We start from the raw sequence: 16106 nt of genomic DNA on the forward strand, positions 1-16106 counted from the left end.
GGGCTCCTAGACACATTACATCAAAGAAGGATTTGTTCATGAGAAAATGAAGTACAAGTACAAGATATAAAGTGTAGTGTCCTTTCACACTAGATGTCCAAGGGGAAAAACCCAATGGGAAAAAGTTCCCCTGGTAAGCCCATGTTCACACATACCACTACTAATCTCTAAGAATTGTAAAGACGCCTTCATCACACACACAAACGGCTACAAGAGGTTGTTCACACACATTTACTCACTTACTCACATAAGTGTGTTCACACACACATACAAGGGTTGTTCACACACACACACAAGCAGGTACACAAGCAGGGGTACACGTATACGATGCACACACACACATACGCAACAAGAAGCATTAGATAACATGGGCATTCAAGGGTTTAAGACCAGCCCAACCATGGGAAGCCTTGCATAAGGGCAGTGCATGGGCCACCAAAGGGGCCAACCATGGCCTTAGTGCCCAGTTGGCAAGCTCAATGAGAGCATAGACCCCAATCGGCCAGCAGAAGGATCAGTCGACCAGCAGCGCAGGCATGCGCAGCCACAGGTGTGAAGCGATGTCATAAAAAGTAGCATTTAATGCTATTTCAGCAAGTCATGAGCAATATAAACAGGCCAACAGTAAGATCTGAAAACCGACCAGCATATAGGTGTGCATATATAAGGCACCTTCAGTCCCTTGCATAAATCATCCCATTCTCTCATAGTTTGAGTAGTAAACAAGAGCACGAGCATGTGTGCTTGAGTCCTATGGCTTGTGCATACATGATCTCGGCAAAGCAGTTTATTGTGCTTCAGTCCAAGGCATCCTGAAGTCCTCTTCAGCATTCAGCCTTCAGTCTTGCATCTCCCTGAGCAGATCTGGATATGCATAGTGGCTTCAAATTTGTCTTCAGTCCGCTTGATGGTTGAGACGATGTTTGGTCTACCTAATCCTTGTGTTTGGCATTCCTCAATCAACCATCATCACAGCAAGTTTTCTGCATTGCAAATAAAGTTCTCCAAAGCAATAAAGCAAATACTCCTGCTTGAAAGAACGCGGAACAGCAAAGCACTATGCACAGAGCGGAAGCAAAGCACGCGAGCAGAGGCCAACCCCCAACCACATCCACCCCCCCCCCCACACACACACACACCCGAAGATCCCGTGAACCAACATAAAGGTGGGGGATGAGGGGAGACCAAGGGCTATTTAGCCCTATATAGAGAAGTCAAATAGACCCCAACCCACTATGTGGGATATTACACTACCACATGGCAACGTGAGGAGCACGAGGGCAAGAATCCATTCCAACACCCCCCCTAGATGCAAAGCCCAATGCCGAGCAGGAGCCAACAAGGCTCTGATACCATGAACGAGCGCGGAACAGCAGAGCACCACGCACAAAGCAGAAGCAAAGCAAGCGAGCGGAGGCCAACAACCAACTGGGTCCGCCCCCCACCCAAAGATCCCGTGAACCACCATAAAGGTGGGGGATGAGGGGAGACCAAGGGCTATTAAACCCTATATAGAGGGGTCAATTAGACCCCAACCCACAATGTGGGATATTACACTGCCACATGGCACCATGAGGAGCAGGAGGGCAAGAATCCATTCCAACACTGCTTGTGGGAGGGGGCCCTTTGGGTAGTTGGGACCTAATCTAGTGTCAATGCTACATATGCTCCTATTTTAGAGATTGAAGCGGATTGCTTCATGCTCACTAACATAAAGGAATAAAGAAGGCCTTGCTGCGAGTTGCACAATCAAACCAGTTGCATGTTACAAAATTTGTCCCAATTCTGATACTTCAGCTTGTTGTCCTTTACTGAAAGCATCTAACTCACTCACCACACTTTATCTTGCATCATGTGAATTACACCAAGTCTACATATCTCATCCATATGAGAGCAACAGAAAACTTAAACTCATGATAGCATGCTTTCTTAAAGTATACTTCACGCTTTCAATTGCCCATCTTTTCCTTCTTGGTTCTGTTTCCTATTTTTTTGCCGTTTCCATTCCCTGGGCTATTTAGCTACTATTTTATGTAACTACGCCTCTAACTCATCTTTCGAAGCACATAAATATAAAGCATAAAAAGAAATACCTCTCCATCAGATCCTCTTATTGTGACACGGTAAATAACAGTCACAAATTTTCCATCAGCAGAGAATGTGATGTCTCGCACTTCACCGCACCATCCTGTACAAAATATGATGTATGGCCCCATAGAAATATAAACCCGTACATCAAAAATTCATATCGAAATGAAGCCCACGACTTAGCTTTGTCAAAACAAGTGAGCTATTGAATGCATCTTCAAAGCTAACCTGGAGCATAGAAACTGAGCATCCGGTTAGCTTGGTACCTGTAACATAGGTAAAATTGCATTACCCCCAACATACTTCTCATGTGACTCAAAGGTCTAGCAATATACAGGGACATTCCCAGTCTTTAAATCAAAGCATTCATGCAAGAAATAGTTGGAGAAAATCATTCCAAACAGAGTGTGTTGATGTCCTTTCTTAGCTGAAACAACTAGTAAACCTTTATTTTATGTCCCATTCTGTTTTATAGATTGAATCACCTATTTGCAAATGCTTTTTTAGATATTGTACAGACAATGCAGTTATGACTCTAGTCAAACTCAAATAAACAAGAACTATAAAAGGTATGAAACAAAGGCATAAATTTGATAATCTAGCAACACATTCTTAGCACTGAGACTTTCAGCTGCCCCTCAATTTACTATTCAGCACAAATTCGATAGCAGCCATTGAAGGGAGCCAATCAAGCTTATGTAAATATACACATGCATACACACACAATCCATGCAAATTTGTATGTGCACATATATGTACACCCCTATGCAAGCATATGTGAATGCATTAATTTGTGTCTACCCGTATTATGGCTTGAGATTTGCAGATTACAACTATTTTTAGGATCAATCCTATCACCAGCTGTGATATAAGCTCCCTGATCATTGGTTTACATGGACACCAGGAACATAATGTACAATCTATTGAGAATGGTGTATTATCTAATACAATGTATCAGGAACCACTGGTTTTGTTTCTGGTACCCAGAAAGAATCTCAATGGACATATATGCGCAAGGAAACCACCCCCATGGGCCATTGTGTTTGCTTGGACAAAGGACGTGTGTACAAGGTTCATATGAAGAACATTTTTGTGTGTTTTATTGAATAAATGGGTAGACACATTAATAAAGGCTAGACAAGTTATTATATGGGCACCTTATCTTTTTGAAAATATGCATCAACTTGATAACTCACGGAGCTTCCAATATTTTACAATATGTGAACCCAATTACATCCAAGGTTAAATATTTGCGCATTTTGGGCAGGCATGTGGATAAGTCAAATTGCATGTCCCCAAACATGTGGCAATCGAGATTTTCTCCAAGTGGCTGGTGCCTACATAAGTATTGTTACATACACGGAGCTAATCTTGACCTCCAATAGTGCACCATGAATCTTAGCTGAGGTATGGCCAATCACGGTAGTCACATAGCGTGTTAATTAGTGTTATAGACATTTATAAGTCAACAATGGCTATATAGGTGGGATGAGCCTATTGAGTGGACTATTGTATTTTATCGTGTTATCGGATGACAGAGGCGTGTGCCTAGGCCTAGGACACGGTCCACTCCAAGCCTTAGCCCTTATGCTCGGAAGTGGTCTGCTGATGCAGACTACGGTTAGGTGGTGAGCTAGCCTGCATGACCTTGGAAGCTATGTTTGTCCCGTGTTTAGGAGATCTTCCCCAACCCCCACCCCCACCCCGCACGAGAAAAATATTAGTTAATGAAAGACAGCCACAAAGGGCTAGATATAAACTCGCCTCATATAACGTCAAGAATCATCTGATCATAAGGGGAAGAGACACTTCTCCTCCGGCTAGCCGCTCTGTGAGGAGAAGGCTATCTCATATAAGGGGTGGGGGGAGAAACAACCACAAAGGTGGTCGGTAATGCCAAGTGGCGTCACAACCTCTATCTCTGAGAAATGGGCCAGGCCTCCAGAGCCTCAAGAAAGCTTCCCGCCACTTCCGCATACGGTCAGAACCTCCCTGTAACTTCCCCCACTAACCGCGGAGGGTGTGTGATGTCGAGCCAAATGCTCCTGATGGACTCAACATGCGGAGTGTGGGTACCCTCGATGGCCTCGCTGCATCTAGCATGCCAAATGTGCCAAGCTGCAATGCTACTGCAAATCTCCCATCTTTGGCATGGGCCTGGTCGCCATTGGTCAGTAGGTGGAGATGTGACTGGTAGTGCCGAAATACGATGCTGAGAGCCCTGAAGGGCTAGCCCTCCCCCATCCTGCTCATAAGCCCTGACCACTCCACACCACTCCAGCCTCAGCCTCTGTGGCCCAAGCGACAGTACCCCATGTAATGATCCGGGTCGAGGCCTTATCCATAGTGAAGATGCGGAGAATCCGTTGCCAAATCTGTTGAGCCTTCGAGCAATCCCAAAGACAATGTCGCTAAGAATCTCGAGGGTGGCCGCACCACGGGCAAGCTGCTGACCAACCTCCAACTGCAAGCCAAGTACCGACCGCCAAGCTCCTGTGTGCCATCAACCAAAGAAAGAGGGTGATCTTTCTAGGCCGAAAACTGTCCCAAAGCCTGTTCCAAAAATTTGAAAGGAAACGGAGAGGCCCTATGCCTACCAATGTGCTGCTGCTACCAAGGTGCCATCAATCTCTGGCATTAGGATCCTGCATACTAGCCGTGCTATATATGCAAAGGAGGCACCTAGAGTCTCCTCCCCATCCACGGGGTCATGCCAAGTCCACTCTCTCGGGTCCCACTGTAGGCGCATGAGAGGTTGGCACTCCCATACCCATAGCCGCCAAAAAATCTCTCTCTGGCTGAGGATGATTGGTTTTCGGACACGGGAGTGGCACATAGACCCACCACTGGCCAAGGTACCCTTTGCAACGTGCAGCCACTGAAATCCCCTAAGGGAAGCTCAGATCTCTCTAGTCTGCCATGGGATCCAATAAAAAAGTGAGCAGACCACTGTCCTCATCTACTCCGTGGACCACCACGAGAATGTCATGTCTGGTAAACACACCTAGCCACACTGGGTCTGAGATAGGGGTCAACCACTCCTAAGGGATAGTTGAGTCGATGTCAATGCTGAGCCTAGCTCTACCCTGGATCCTTGCCAGCCCTCTCCCCTGCACCTCCAAGGGTGACTGCCTGTGTGCGATGCAATCTCCAAGGGACTTGGCTAGTCCTATGCTCAAGGCGCCCCATGATACATGAGGTCGGGCCCCTAACATGTGGCCACTGGGTAAACGAATCAATGGGTTCCAGACCAAAGGTTGCCGAAGCCGCTCCTGTGAGGTTGCCGGAGCTATCTACCTAAGGGCCGGCCTGAGGTGATCCCCTGAGGTGATCCCAAGCTTGAAGTAAGCTAGCTGCAAATCTGTCCTCAAAAGCTGGGCTAAAACCTTGGGCCCGCATCTCTCTGAAAATCCATCTCGTACTCTGTGGCCAAGGGCCCCCTAGACTTAGGGTGCGGGCTGAAATCGGGGCCAAGAGGAAATCCTTCCAGGGCTCACACCTTGGCCCTGGCTAGCCTCCCATCACTGCCAATAGATAGGAAGTTCCTGAACAACCGTTGTACCTGGCCAATACATGCCCGACAAAAGGCCCAGCACAAAGTGATGTACCACATGGTGGCAAGAAGAACCTGGTTCGCCACCACCACTCTACTTGCTAAGGAAAGCCTCACAGAACTCTAGTATAAAAGTTTCTTCCGAATACTCAAAAGAAGAGGAGCAAGCTGCTCCTCAAGAGAGATGTCAATGCCAACTTGGCAACCAAGATAGCAAACTCGAGTGTCCCTCGGGATCCATTGGAAAGCCTCAACTGGGCACCAAGTCAGGGCGGGTACAAAGCCTACCCAAAAACCACACGACTTGTGCCAGTTGATCTGTGCTCTTGATGCACGGCAAAAAACTTCAATGGCCTCCGCGAATCTCTGGAGATTTCCCATATCTCCAGAAAGGAAAGCTGTTGTGTCATCTGCAAACTCTGAGTCAGCCAGCTCCTCCTACGTGCGCAGGGGAAGACGCAATCCTTGAAGTCCGGTCTCTTGGGCTGAAAGAAAACTGCTTATGGCCTCCGTGACAAATAAGAAGAGCTCAAGTGCCAAAGGGCAGCCCTGTCGAACCGAGCGGGAAATAGGAAATCTATCACCACGGACTCCCTGAATGAGAACCTGGCTGTGTGAAGCTAAGTAAAGTCCTAAGACTCCACGAATCCACTCCATGGGGAATCCCATCCAGCTCATCGTGCCCTCCAAAAAGCTCCAATCCACCCTATCATAAGCTTTTTCAAAGTCTAGGAGTAGCACTATGAGGTCCTGCTGCCGCATCCTGGCAAGGTGAAAATGTTGTCCAGAATGCTCCGATCCTAAACAAAGCCGGTCTAAGTGTCATGAATCAAGTCCGGGAGAAAGGGCTAAAGTCTCCTGCTTATGGCCTTGGCCAGGATCTTATAGGCGATCCCTAGAAGAGTGATGGGTCTCCACTGCCGGATCTCCAATCTGTCACCACCCTCCTTAGGAATCAAGTGTATCAAACCCTCTAAGAGCCACTCTGGCATGGCACATGTGATCATAATCTCGTTGAAGGCAGCTCGAAGGCCACCTTCCAAGAGGTCCCACTAACGAAGAAAGAACGAGACTGGAAGCCCCTCTATCCCCAGGCATTTTACCCTGGGTAGTGACATCACCGCCTCCTCCAACTCCTCCACAGTGAATGGAGTCAATAAGAAGGACCAAAGAGAGGAGGGAACCACCTCTCTCTAGTGCCACCAAACCCGCCTCTCGTGCACGTCCATCACTTGTGGGGATAATGGGGCACCTGTGATGAGAAGAGATCTGAAGAAATCAGTGGTGATGGCTCTCACATGGTGGGGGGGGGGGGGGAGATCAGGAACAATAGCTCCATCCTGGCCACACAGCCTACAAATACCATCTCTCCTCCTGTGGGGGCCTAAGTCCAAAATGAAGCTCTGTTTAGGAGATCTATGGACGTAGCAGTTGGTATCAGAGCAATGCCTAAACCACAAGAGAGCACGGGCAGAGGTTTTTGTAAGAAAAACTAATTGTATTTTTTTAGGGTTTAGGTATTCCTCTCCACCTCTATTGCCAAGGTTTGACGCATACTCAAATTCAAAGGTATGTGTACTCGTTTTTTTTTTTTTGAAGTCACCTAGGAGGAGGAAAGTGGGCTCATGAATGTGTAACAGTTGGAGAAGAGAGGTTTGGCAAAGTATGTGCTTGAAGCATGTGAAGTGTATGCTGAAATTTGTATGTACAGATTTGAAGTAAGAAGAGGGTATTTTCTGTTTTTTCGGATGCTTATGTTCACGGACTGGTTGTACAGTTAGTACAGCAGTAGCCATGCATGAGCAAATCTCGTGGTGCATGTACATGCTTAGATCGCATGATTACAGGCTGCGTATGCGCATGGTTGCAAGCGCTTGATTGCATAGGAAAAAGCGACAGTTTGCTAGCACAAGAATATGTATAAGGTAGAGAGATGTTTGGATTAAGCGTGTGCAAGCATAAACAGGATTGTTGATGCATGACCACAAGTAGAAAGCGATTGTAGAGTAAATGCACATGCACAGGCTGAAGTAGCCTTACGGCTGATTGCGCAGGCTGTATAACAGCCGTACGCAGGCCATACATGTGCAGACCTGTCTGTACCAGACCGTACAAGGTGGCCACTTGAGACTACATGGGTGCGCCTCTAAAATTAATAGAGAAATTATTTTTTTTAAGGGCTAAAATACTGTATGTGCTTTTTCCCAATAGTGCTAAAAACACTTTTATTTTCTTTTCTATATTCCCAAGTGCTTAAAAAAACACTTTTCCTCCATGTGCATGCTTTTCTTACGAAAGCTGCTACGCAGCCTTCTTTGTGAAAAGCATACTTAAAATCGCCTGGAATTTTTTCTAAAGTGTTATTTTTAACACTCTTGTGAAAAAGCTTACACTTGGAAAAAGCAAACCCCTTCTTTTGTGCACATTGAAATTTTCCTTTAATTTTAGAGGGAAAAAACTGTTAGCACATTCATCCTCAATTTCTGCTCATGATTGGAGTTCCCTTTTGGTCCTTTTTCATGGCCCTTGGTTGTGGACTGGCCACCCTATTTTTCCATATTTTTTGGCATTTTTCCCAGGTCGGGTGACTAATGTCCAATCGGCCAGCTTCACGATGTCCAGTCGGCCAAGTCTAGTTGTCCAGTCGGCCAACCCGGCTTGCCTCCCTCTTTTTTCATCTTGTAGTCCTGATTTGTATCCCTCACTGGTGAGACCTTTTATGTCTCTTGCTCAGGATAGTTTCATTGCAGTATATTCAGCATAGCTGCTTCATATTTCTCTCTCTCTCTCTCTCTCTCTCTCTCTCTCTCTCTCTCTCTCAGCACACTCTAGTGCTTGTATGCTTCCGCTCTGTGCACTCTTTCATGGTATCATCGCTCCCGGTTCAGCGTTCCTCTGCTGCCCCGGTCAGCGTTTCTCTGCTGCCCCGGCTTCTCCTCAGTTTTCAGCACCTTCATCCCTGCGTTTTTCTTCTCAGATCTGCTGCAGGTCAGCTGGCTTCTTCCGGCACTTCTCCACTGCAGATTCAGGTCATCCATCACAAGTTTTGACCACTGAGACCCTCTGAGACCCCCTGTACACCTGTCAGCTGCTCCGTTTCAGGGCAGCAGCACTTCTTGTGCTGCTTTTTTTTTCCTCTACAGGTGCTTCTTGCAATTGATGGTGTTCTGATTTGAGGATTGGTGGCATCCGGTACCTGTGGTGGACACTTCTTCCGAGATTGTGCATTTTTCTTCTAAGATTGAGCTTTTGTGATGGCTGCCTCGACTACTCTTCATATGTTCGCTGAGTCTGCAAAGTTGATGGCTCCAACTACACTTTGTGGAAGGTGAAGGTGAAATTAGCCTTGCGTGGAGTGGATCTCTGGGATTGGCTTGTTACAACTGCCAATGCCACCCCTGCCACCCTTGCTACCGTTGGTGTGACTCAGGCACAGATTGATATTTGGTGGACAAATGATCATCATGTTTTCTCTTTTTTGATGTTGAATTGTCAAGATTATGTTCTCTCTCATGTGTGTGTGGCAGATGCTACACATGAAGTTTGGAAGGCATTTGTAGATCTTTATGAGATTAAGTCTCCGGGTCAAATTTTGGCTTTGGAAAAGCAGCTTATGAATTTGTTAGTTTCTGCCTTTCCATCTTTGTTGGTGTTGGACTCACACACTCACACACATAAACCTGCACATTAGCGTCATATGCTTTATGTGATTGATTACTTGCGGTGTGCAGTTGAGGAAGATAAATGACCGGACCCTGGCGTTGACACGATCCCACATCTGTGCCTGTGCCTCACGGTCCTTCCTCGTTGACAGTAACTCCCCTTCCTCTGCTTCCGGCCGTGGAACCCCGATAACGATGAAATCAGCAAGGTCATATGACTCCAACACAGACTCCATCATAACCTTCCAGATGCCGTAATTGTTCCTATCTAACTGACGGTCCACTGGGAACGTAGGGAGAGTTGGGATCTTCACATGCTTCTCAGCCAGCTCTAACAAATCTGCCATCGCGGGGATGTAACTGAAAAGGGTGGGTGGGTGGGAAAAAAAACTTTAAACCTGCACGTGGCTGTCCAGCAACTCAGCCCGCCTTCCTCTTGCTTCTTCTCTTTCCGAACAGTCCCTAACAGTCCACCAATCAGCAACGCAACAATCCCCCTCTTGCTCAGAAAACTCCCAAGATCTTTCACGAGCCTAGGGCTCTGATACCATGTCAAAATACGCAACGGAAGACTGAGGACCACGAGATGCCAGCACCCCCTCCTTCGCCCCCACCCCCCGTCCCCCCCTCCCGCCTCGCTTCGTAGTACGATATAGTGTTATTGTGTTTTTGGTTGCGTCAATTTTGACATGTATTGCTACAACTATTCCGTTAGGACCTTCAAGTATTTCCTCCACGTTGCATGATTCCCTGTTTGCCGCTTCGATTGTGTCAAGTCAATGTTCTTGGTTATTGTACACTTGGCACCTACTACAACTTTATGTATTCCATTGAAGTTGGTATTGCCAATCCAGTGCTGTAGGCAAGGTTCATCGAGGCCATTGGTTTTCAAGTCAACGGTGACTATATCTTTTTCTGAGTACAACTTTGTGAGCATTATGTCATTGTATCGATGAACTTCTTCCTTATGAGTGCAAATGATAGTGGTCTGGTTGTCAATGCAACTCCTTTGCTACATGCCCTTTCTTGTTACAATAAAAGCATTTCACATTCTTCTTCTTACACTTAGAAGTGGATGACGAGTCTTTACCTTACCCCTTCGCATTGGCTGAGAAAGCTGCCTGGTTTCCTTCACTCCGTATCTTGAACCGCATCTCCTCCTCAAAAGGCATTGCGCTAAACTCCTCAAAGGTGACAGGCTTAGGCTGATATCCCATGGCGAGAGTAGACACCATGCTGTTATACTTAGGAGGTAGCTTTCAAACACACCTTGCAACAAAATCTTCACTAGTGATCTTGTAACCATTTGGTCCTCCATGCTCTTTTCACACAATAGAACTCATGCCCGGACACATGGAGAGGATGATGGACACATGGAAACAGGGTTCCTAACGTTGGAATTCGAAAAAGCACTCGTCTGGGTCAAAAAACAGGAAAAAGCAAAAGTCAAACTTTGTTGACTAAAAAGCTGAGGGCACCATTGGAAAGAGGGCATCGAACTAGATCAAAAAGCTAAAAGTCACTTTTTCAAAAAGCAGCTCCAGGGCCAAAAAGCAAGGCCCTGAAGTTGTAAAAGCATAAATCAAGAACTTTGACTATTATTAATAGCAAAAGCAGCACGGGAATAAAACAAAATCTAGGGAATAAGGCAAAAGCATGGTAAAAAACAGGCATCCCCTCAAGTATTTGCACTCTCTAGGTGGATCATAGAAGAATTCTTGGAGATCATGGAGGAGAGACTCATCATCTTCTTCATCGCCTAGCTCCTCCACCTCCACTGGCAACCGCCCCTGCAACGTCCACATCGGCCACTGCTCCGCCGCCCAAGACGCCGCCTTGTGGAAAACTCCACCTCTGCAATGCCCATTACCGCCACTGCCCTGCCTCTTGCCGCCACCATGTGAGCAGCACCACCGTCATCAGCTGAACGCCACCACGGTTCCGCCAGTTGTGCCACCCAACAGCGCCTGTTTTACCTAGCTACGCTGCCGTTGTGCCACCTCTAGCCTGCCTCCCATCACCACAAGCACCAGCTAGTAGCGCAACGCCGCCAATAACGCCAGCACAACTGCCACCTGCCGCCCTAGAGAGCCTGCACCGCCTTTGCCTGCAGCAGCAGCGCCACATCTGCTGAGACCGGCCTCTGATAGAAAACCAGAGTGCGGTAGACTAGCAGTCACCCGTCCACTTGTAGTCTAGATAAGAAAACAAAACAGATTGGAGCTAAAGTGCCCAAATCTGAAATCAAAGCGACACCTGTTGGCCCCAAAGCTTGGCGCCCCTTGCGGTATTTCTTTATTCAATTATAATAATATGAATGGCTGAGTACAACAAAAATCAGCCAAGAGTTTACACCTGTATGTCCAATCTGACGGCCCACAAAACCTTCTTAGCACAGAGGATCTATGCACACAGATCTGTGTTCCACAATAACACACTGTGCCTCCCTCTGATCAGCCAAGACCACTAAGCAGGGCAGCCATGAGCATACATCTGGCATAACTCAAGTGCATGATACATCATCTCAGCTCAAACATACATATGTTGTCCAAACTCTGTCTCAACCCTTGTCAATCTGCCATACCCCTCCTCTCACAAGGGGCCAGATAACTCATATCTGCAACAGACATCAAGCAGTAGAAAGAGAGATAGATGAACAGAAACGGAGCTTACCAAATTCAGCTCGTGAAACAGCACTGGAGGAAGCAACGGTACCAATCTGTACTTGTAGGCACTTGTTTCCACAACCCTGCTTCACACATGTGCCTGTACCTTCCTCCTTGTGTTCACCTCTATGCTGTCTTTGGAAGTACAGATCTGAAAAACAGCACTGTACTTGCTTGTACTTGACGGTACTTGCTTGTACTTGACGGTACGGGCTGATTCTGCAGAGAACCAGAAGTAGCCGCCTGCTGAATTTTGCTACTGGTCTCCTGCGCTGTCTGCAACAGTGCTGCCCAGCTCTTGTACCTGCCCTAGAACTGGCCGTACAGTGTACCTGCAGAAAGTACAGAGCTGTACTTGCAGTCGTACAGCACTGTACAGCCTGGATTCAACAGTTGCAGCCGCCTGTCTGTCCCACAGCTCTGCGCCTCTCTGTCCCCAGCAGTACCTGCAGTCGTACAGGGTTGTACGGCTGTTGTACGGCCTTCTTCAGCACACAGCTCACAGAAAACAGCAGCTACAGCACAGATACAGCAGCCGCCTCAGTTTCCTCAGCTTTTCCACGCATGTTCTCCCACTTTTGCTCCACGACTCCCAAAAGGGAAGAGAGAGAGAGAGAGAGGAGAGAGAAACACTCCAAAAGTGGATCCCCAAAATAATCCCTAGGGCCCCCAAACTTTAAAAGTTCCCTAGGGCCACTAAGGCCTAGGGGCAACTTTTATAAACATTAAAAGTTTAATGTTTCTAGTTCCCCCCTTCACACCTAGGGATGTCCACACATCTTAAACTCTGTCCGGGCACCCCCCATGTGAATCATAAAATATTCTGACTCTGCAACCACCATGCCCACACTTGTGCTGTTCCATTTTCACAGGGCCATGACATCTGCCCGCAGCTACGCCGCCTACTACGTGGCTGCTCCTCCTCCGCTTGCTGCTCTTGTGCGCTTGTGTCAAATCCCCACGGATCTCTTCATGATCGTTCCTGGTATAAGACTCGAATCTTGCAAACAAACGAATAAACAAACAAGGGGGTGCAGGCCTGACTCACCTCCCAACCATAGCAGCCGTGGGCAAGCCCACAGTCTTGGCTGCCCCCACCGAGCCACGAGCTGAGCTAATTAGGTTGACGTACCGACCAATCTCCTCCTCGCGACGTCCCATACTGCCACGAAGCTGCCCTCGCGGGCCTCGAGATTGCTGCCGGTCTCGGCTGCATAAAGCAGGTGCACGTCTGACTAGATCCAGGCTCCAAGACCATAGAGCTCTCACAAACTCGCGAGACTCTCTATATCCCAATAACTAACCTTGGCCACCCTTTTATAGGCTCTTGGCCGGTCATCGGGCGTCCACACTTGGGCTCCCGCCCATCCATACTTGGGTGCCCGCCCGTTAGTATATCCCTAACTCAGCTCGTCAATCAACCCGCCTAGCTCCAAGCTTCCCCAAGCCTCGAAACTAGTCTTGCGTGCGTGTAGCACACGATAGATACACACTGTGCACATGACATACTCCCCTTCCTCTAAGAGCTCACTCCTGAGCTCACTAAAAAGCCAGAGTAATCTCTCTGAAGAGTAGTCAATGTCTCCCATGTAGCGTCCTCCTCAACACGATCCTTCCACTTGATCTTGTATTCCGTGATAAGCGTATTACGTAATCTTCTTTCACGAAATCCAAGAATCCTTTCAAGTTCGTGCGGAACAAATGTCATGTCCTCGACGTCTATAATTTCTTGAGGAGTAACTAACTGATCTGTTCCACCCAGTACTTCCTTAAGTCTACTGACATGAAATACAGGATAAACTTTCACATGAGAAGGCAAATCCAATTCATATGTAACTGAACCAATCCGTCGTGTAACACGAAATGGTCCACAGTATCTAGGGAATAATTTCGGAGATCTACCTGTCCGTAAAGTCTCGGAATCTTTCGGAACTCGCAAATACACCATCGTTCCTTCAGAGAACTCTCTAGGTGAACGATGTCTATTAGAATAAAACCTGTCTCGGTCTTGAGCACTTCTAATAGATTCCTTCGCAACTTGTAACATTTCCTGCATATCTTGCAAAAAATTACGTGCTGCATCATGCTGAAGTCCTGAGAATCCTACTGTAACAGGTGATCGAGGTTGAAAACCATACATAAGCATAAAAGGACTAAAACCTGTACTCGTATGCTTAGTACTGTTATATGCAAATTCTAACATAGGAAGATAATCCTCCCATGAACTCTTGTTTTTTGGATACATATGCTCGAAGCATATCCTCCAAAATCTGATTCACTCTTTCAGTCTGGCTATCAGATCAGAGGAACTCAAATTCAAAGTTGTTTCCAACTTCTCAAAAACAAGTTTCCAAAAGTCACTCGTAAACTGACTATGTCTTGCGGTAGCCCGTACAGTCTAAACAATTGCTCGATTATCTACCGTGCTCTCGGGCAGCCATCAGCCCCATTAACGCAAGCACAAGGAGGAGGGTTCTCTGTAAGAATTCCATCCATTCATGTCAATCTCAAACAGGACAGAATTCAGCCCATTTTTGCACTTCATTTCTTGTAGCAGTCAAAGCAAATACTCTCTTCGTAGGGGGGGCCTTAAGTGGATGGGTGGTGGGACCCCGTAAGTGGGTGGTTGGGACCCATCAGGTGTACTGTGTATGCTCCATGTACCCTTCTCTCTCTCCTATCTGCTCTTTGCCCTACGCCACATGTGACAAAAGGGATGTCCAGATGGCCAGCAAATAAATAGTCCCAATCTCATGACAAAATGATAACTCAAAGGTTGCGAAATACACTCACTTGAAATTTTAAAAATGGATCACAATTACGGATGGTTGGGACTTGGGAGATATAAAAGCTCGATCGAGTGAGGCTGGGACTGATGATCATTCCCAAAAGGTGATTATTGATTATTTATGCAGTTCCACAGCACCGGTTATATAATTAATTATTTAATTTCACAGCAGCAGGTTTTTGATAAGTTCTGAAATAAACCCTCAACGGGACTAATTATTAATCATTTGTTTTGATTTCACAGCAGCAAGTTTTTTGAAATCTTGTTTTGATTTCATAGCAGCAAATTATTAATCATTTGTTTTGATTGACAGCAGCAAATTTTTTATTTTTAAAAATCACTGAATGAAATAAACCCTCTACAGGACTTAACGTTTAGGTATTTAATTTCACAGCAGCATATTACAAAAACACTGAATTAAATAAACCCTCTACACTTAACGAAGGGGAGAGATAGTGCCATACCAGGGGATGTATTTTTGGTGACCACTTCCAGGTCTGTCTTTGAGGACCTGGTCAGGGACTCTTTTGTTGAGATCACGCAGGATCTCAGCCAGGGGGCGCATCATGAAAGAGGATCCGGAGGAGGGCTCCAAGGGGGCCGCATAGCTGGTGTTGGAGTTGGCGAGCATCATCCGCCCACTCTCATCTGCATTCACCTTCAAGGGCTTGTTAGGGTTATTATTCTGAGAGAAAAGAGAAGCTGTTGGGACCCTGCTGTTTAAAAGCTGTCTGATGGGCAGGAAAGAGATTGTAGGCGACTTGGATATGGAGACTAGAGAGTGGTGGGTTATGAAGGAGGGAATGGAAGAGAGGGTGGGGGTAGCGCGCTGCAAGATGTCCATGGCTTTGGTGAAAAGAACACGGTAAAATGTGGTTAAGATAATGAAAACGAGAGAGAAACAAGACCCAAATCACTCTGTGTAGAGACAGACACAGAGAGAGAGAGAGAGACTTGCAAAGAGCGCAAAGGGGTAGTTGATGATGATGATGATGATGATGATGCTGTTGATGTTGTTGTTGGGTCCTGTCTTTTTGAGCTGCAACATCCGCAAGAGAAATTTGGGTTGGGTGGGGTTGGGTTGGGTTGGGTTGGTGAAGGCACAACGTACATATCAGTGATGTGAAAAAACTGGCCCAAAACCCCACAAAGAAGAGTTAACTGATTACCTTAAGCCAAACCCAGAAGATGGGCAACCTAAGGTTTAACCTCACCCCACGTGAATTGACCTAGTGTGACTCTGAAGGGAGCCAAGCACGTGCACCAAAGAGCTAGGGACGTGGCAAGTGAGTTGAACCGGTCATCAATTTTCCAGTGAAGGGAGCCAAGCACGTGCACCAAAGAGCTAG

General features: G+C 46.8%; 1 protein-coding gene across 1 annotated transcript in view; it reads right to left on the reverse strand.

Annotated features, from left to right (window-relative positions):
- The window catches only part of LOC147641612 (DNA repair RAD52-like protein 2, chloroplastic), an 81180-nt gene extending 65180 nt beyond the window's left edge, over positions 1-16000 (reverse strand). The window contains exons 1-3 of the mRNA XM_086794209.1: positions 15222-16000; positions 2317-2354; positions 2094-2188 (exon numbers count right to left, since the gene is read on the reverse strand). Of these exons, the coding sequence (XP_086650335.1) occupies positions 2094-2188; positions 2317-2354; positions 15222-15601 (513 nt within the window). The 5' untranslated portion in view covers positions 15602-16000. The remainder of the gene's footprint in view (positions 1-2093; positions 2189-2316; positions 2355-15221) is intronic.
- Positions 16001-16106: the final 106 nt, after the last annotated feature.

This window comes from Cibotium barometz, chromosome 1 (assembly GCF_041138505.1).
Source record: "Cibotium barometz isolate CiBa-2024 chromosome 1, ASM4113850v1, whole genome shotgun sequence".
Taxonomy (NCBI): Eukaryota; Viridiplantae; Streptophyta; class Polypodiopsida; order Cyatheales; family Cibotiaceae; genus Cibotium; species Cibotium barometz.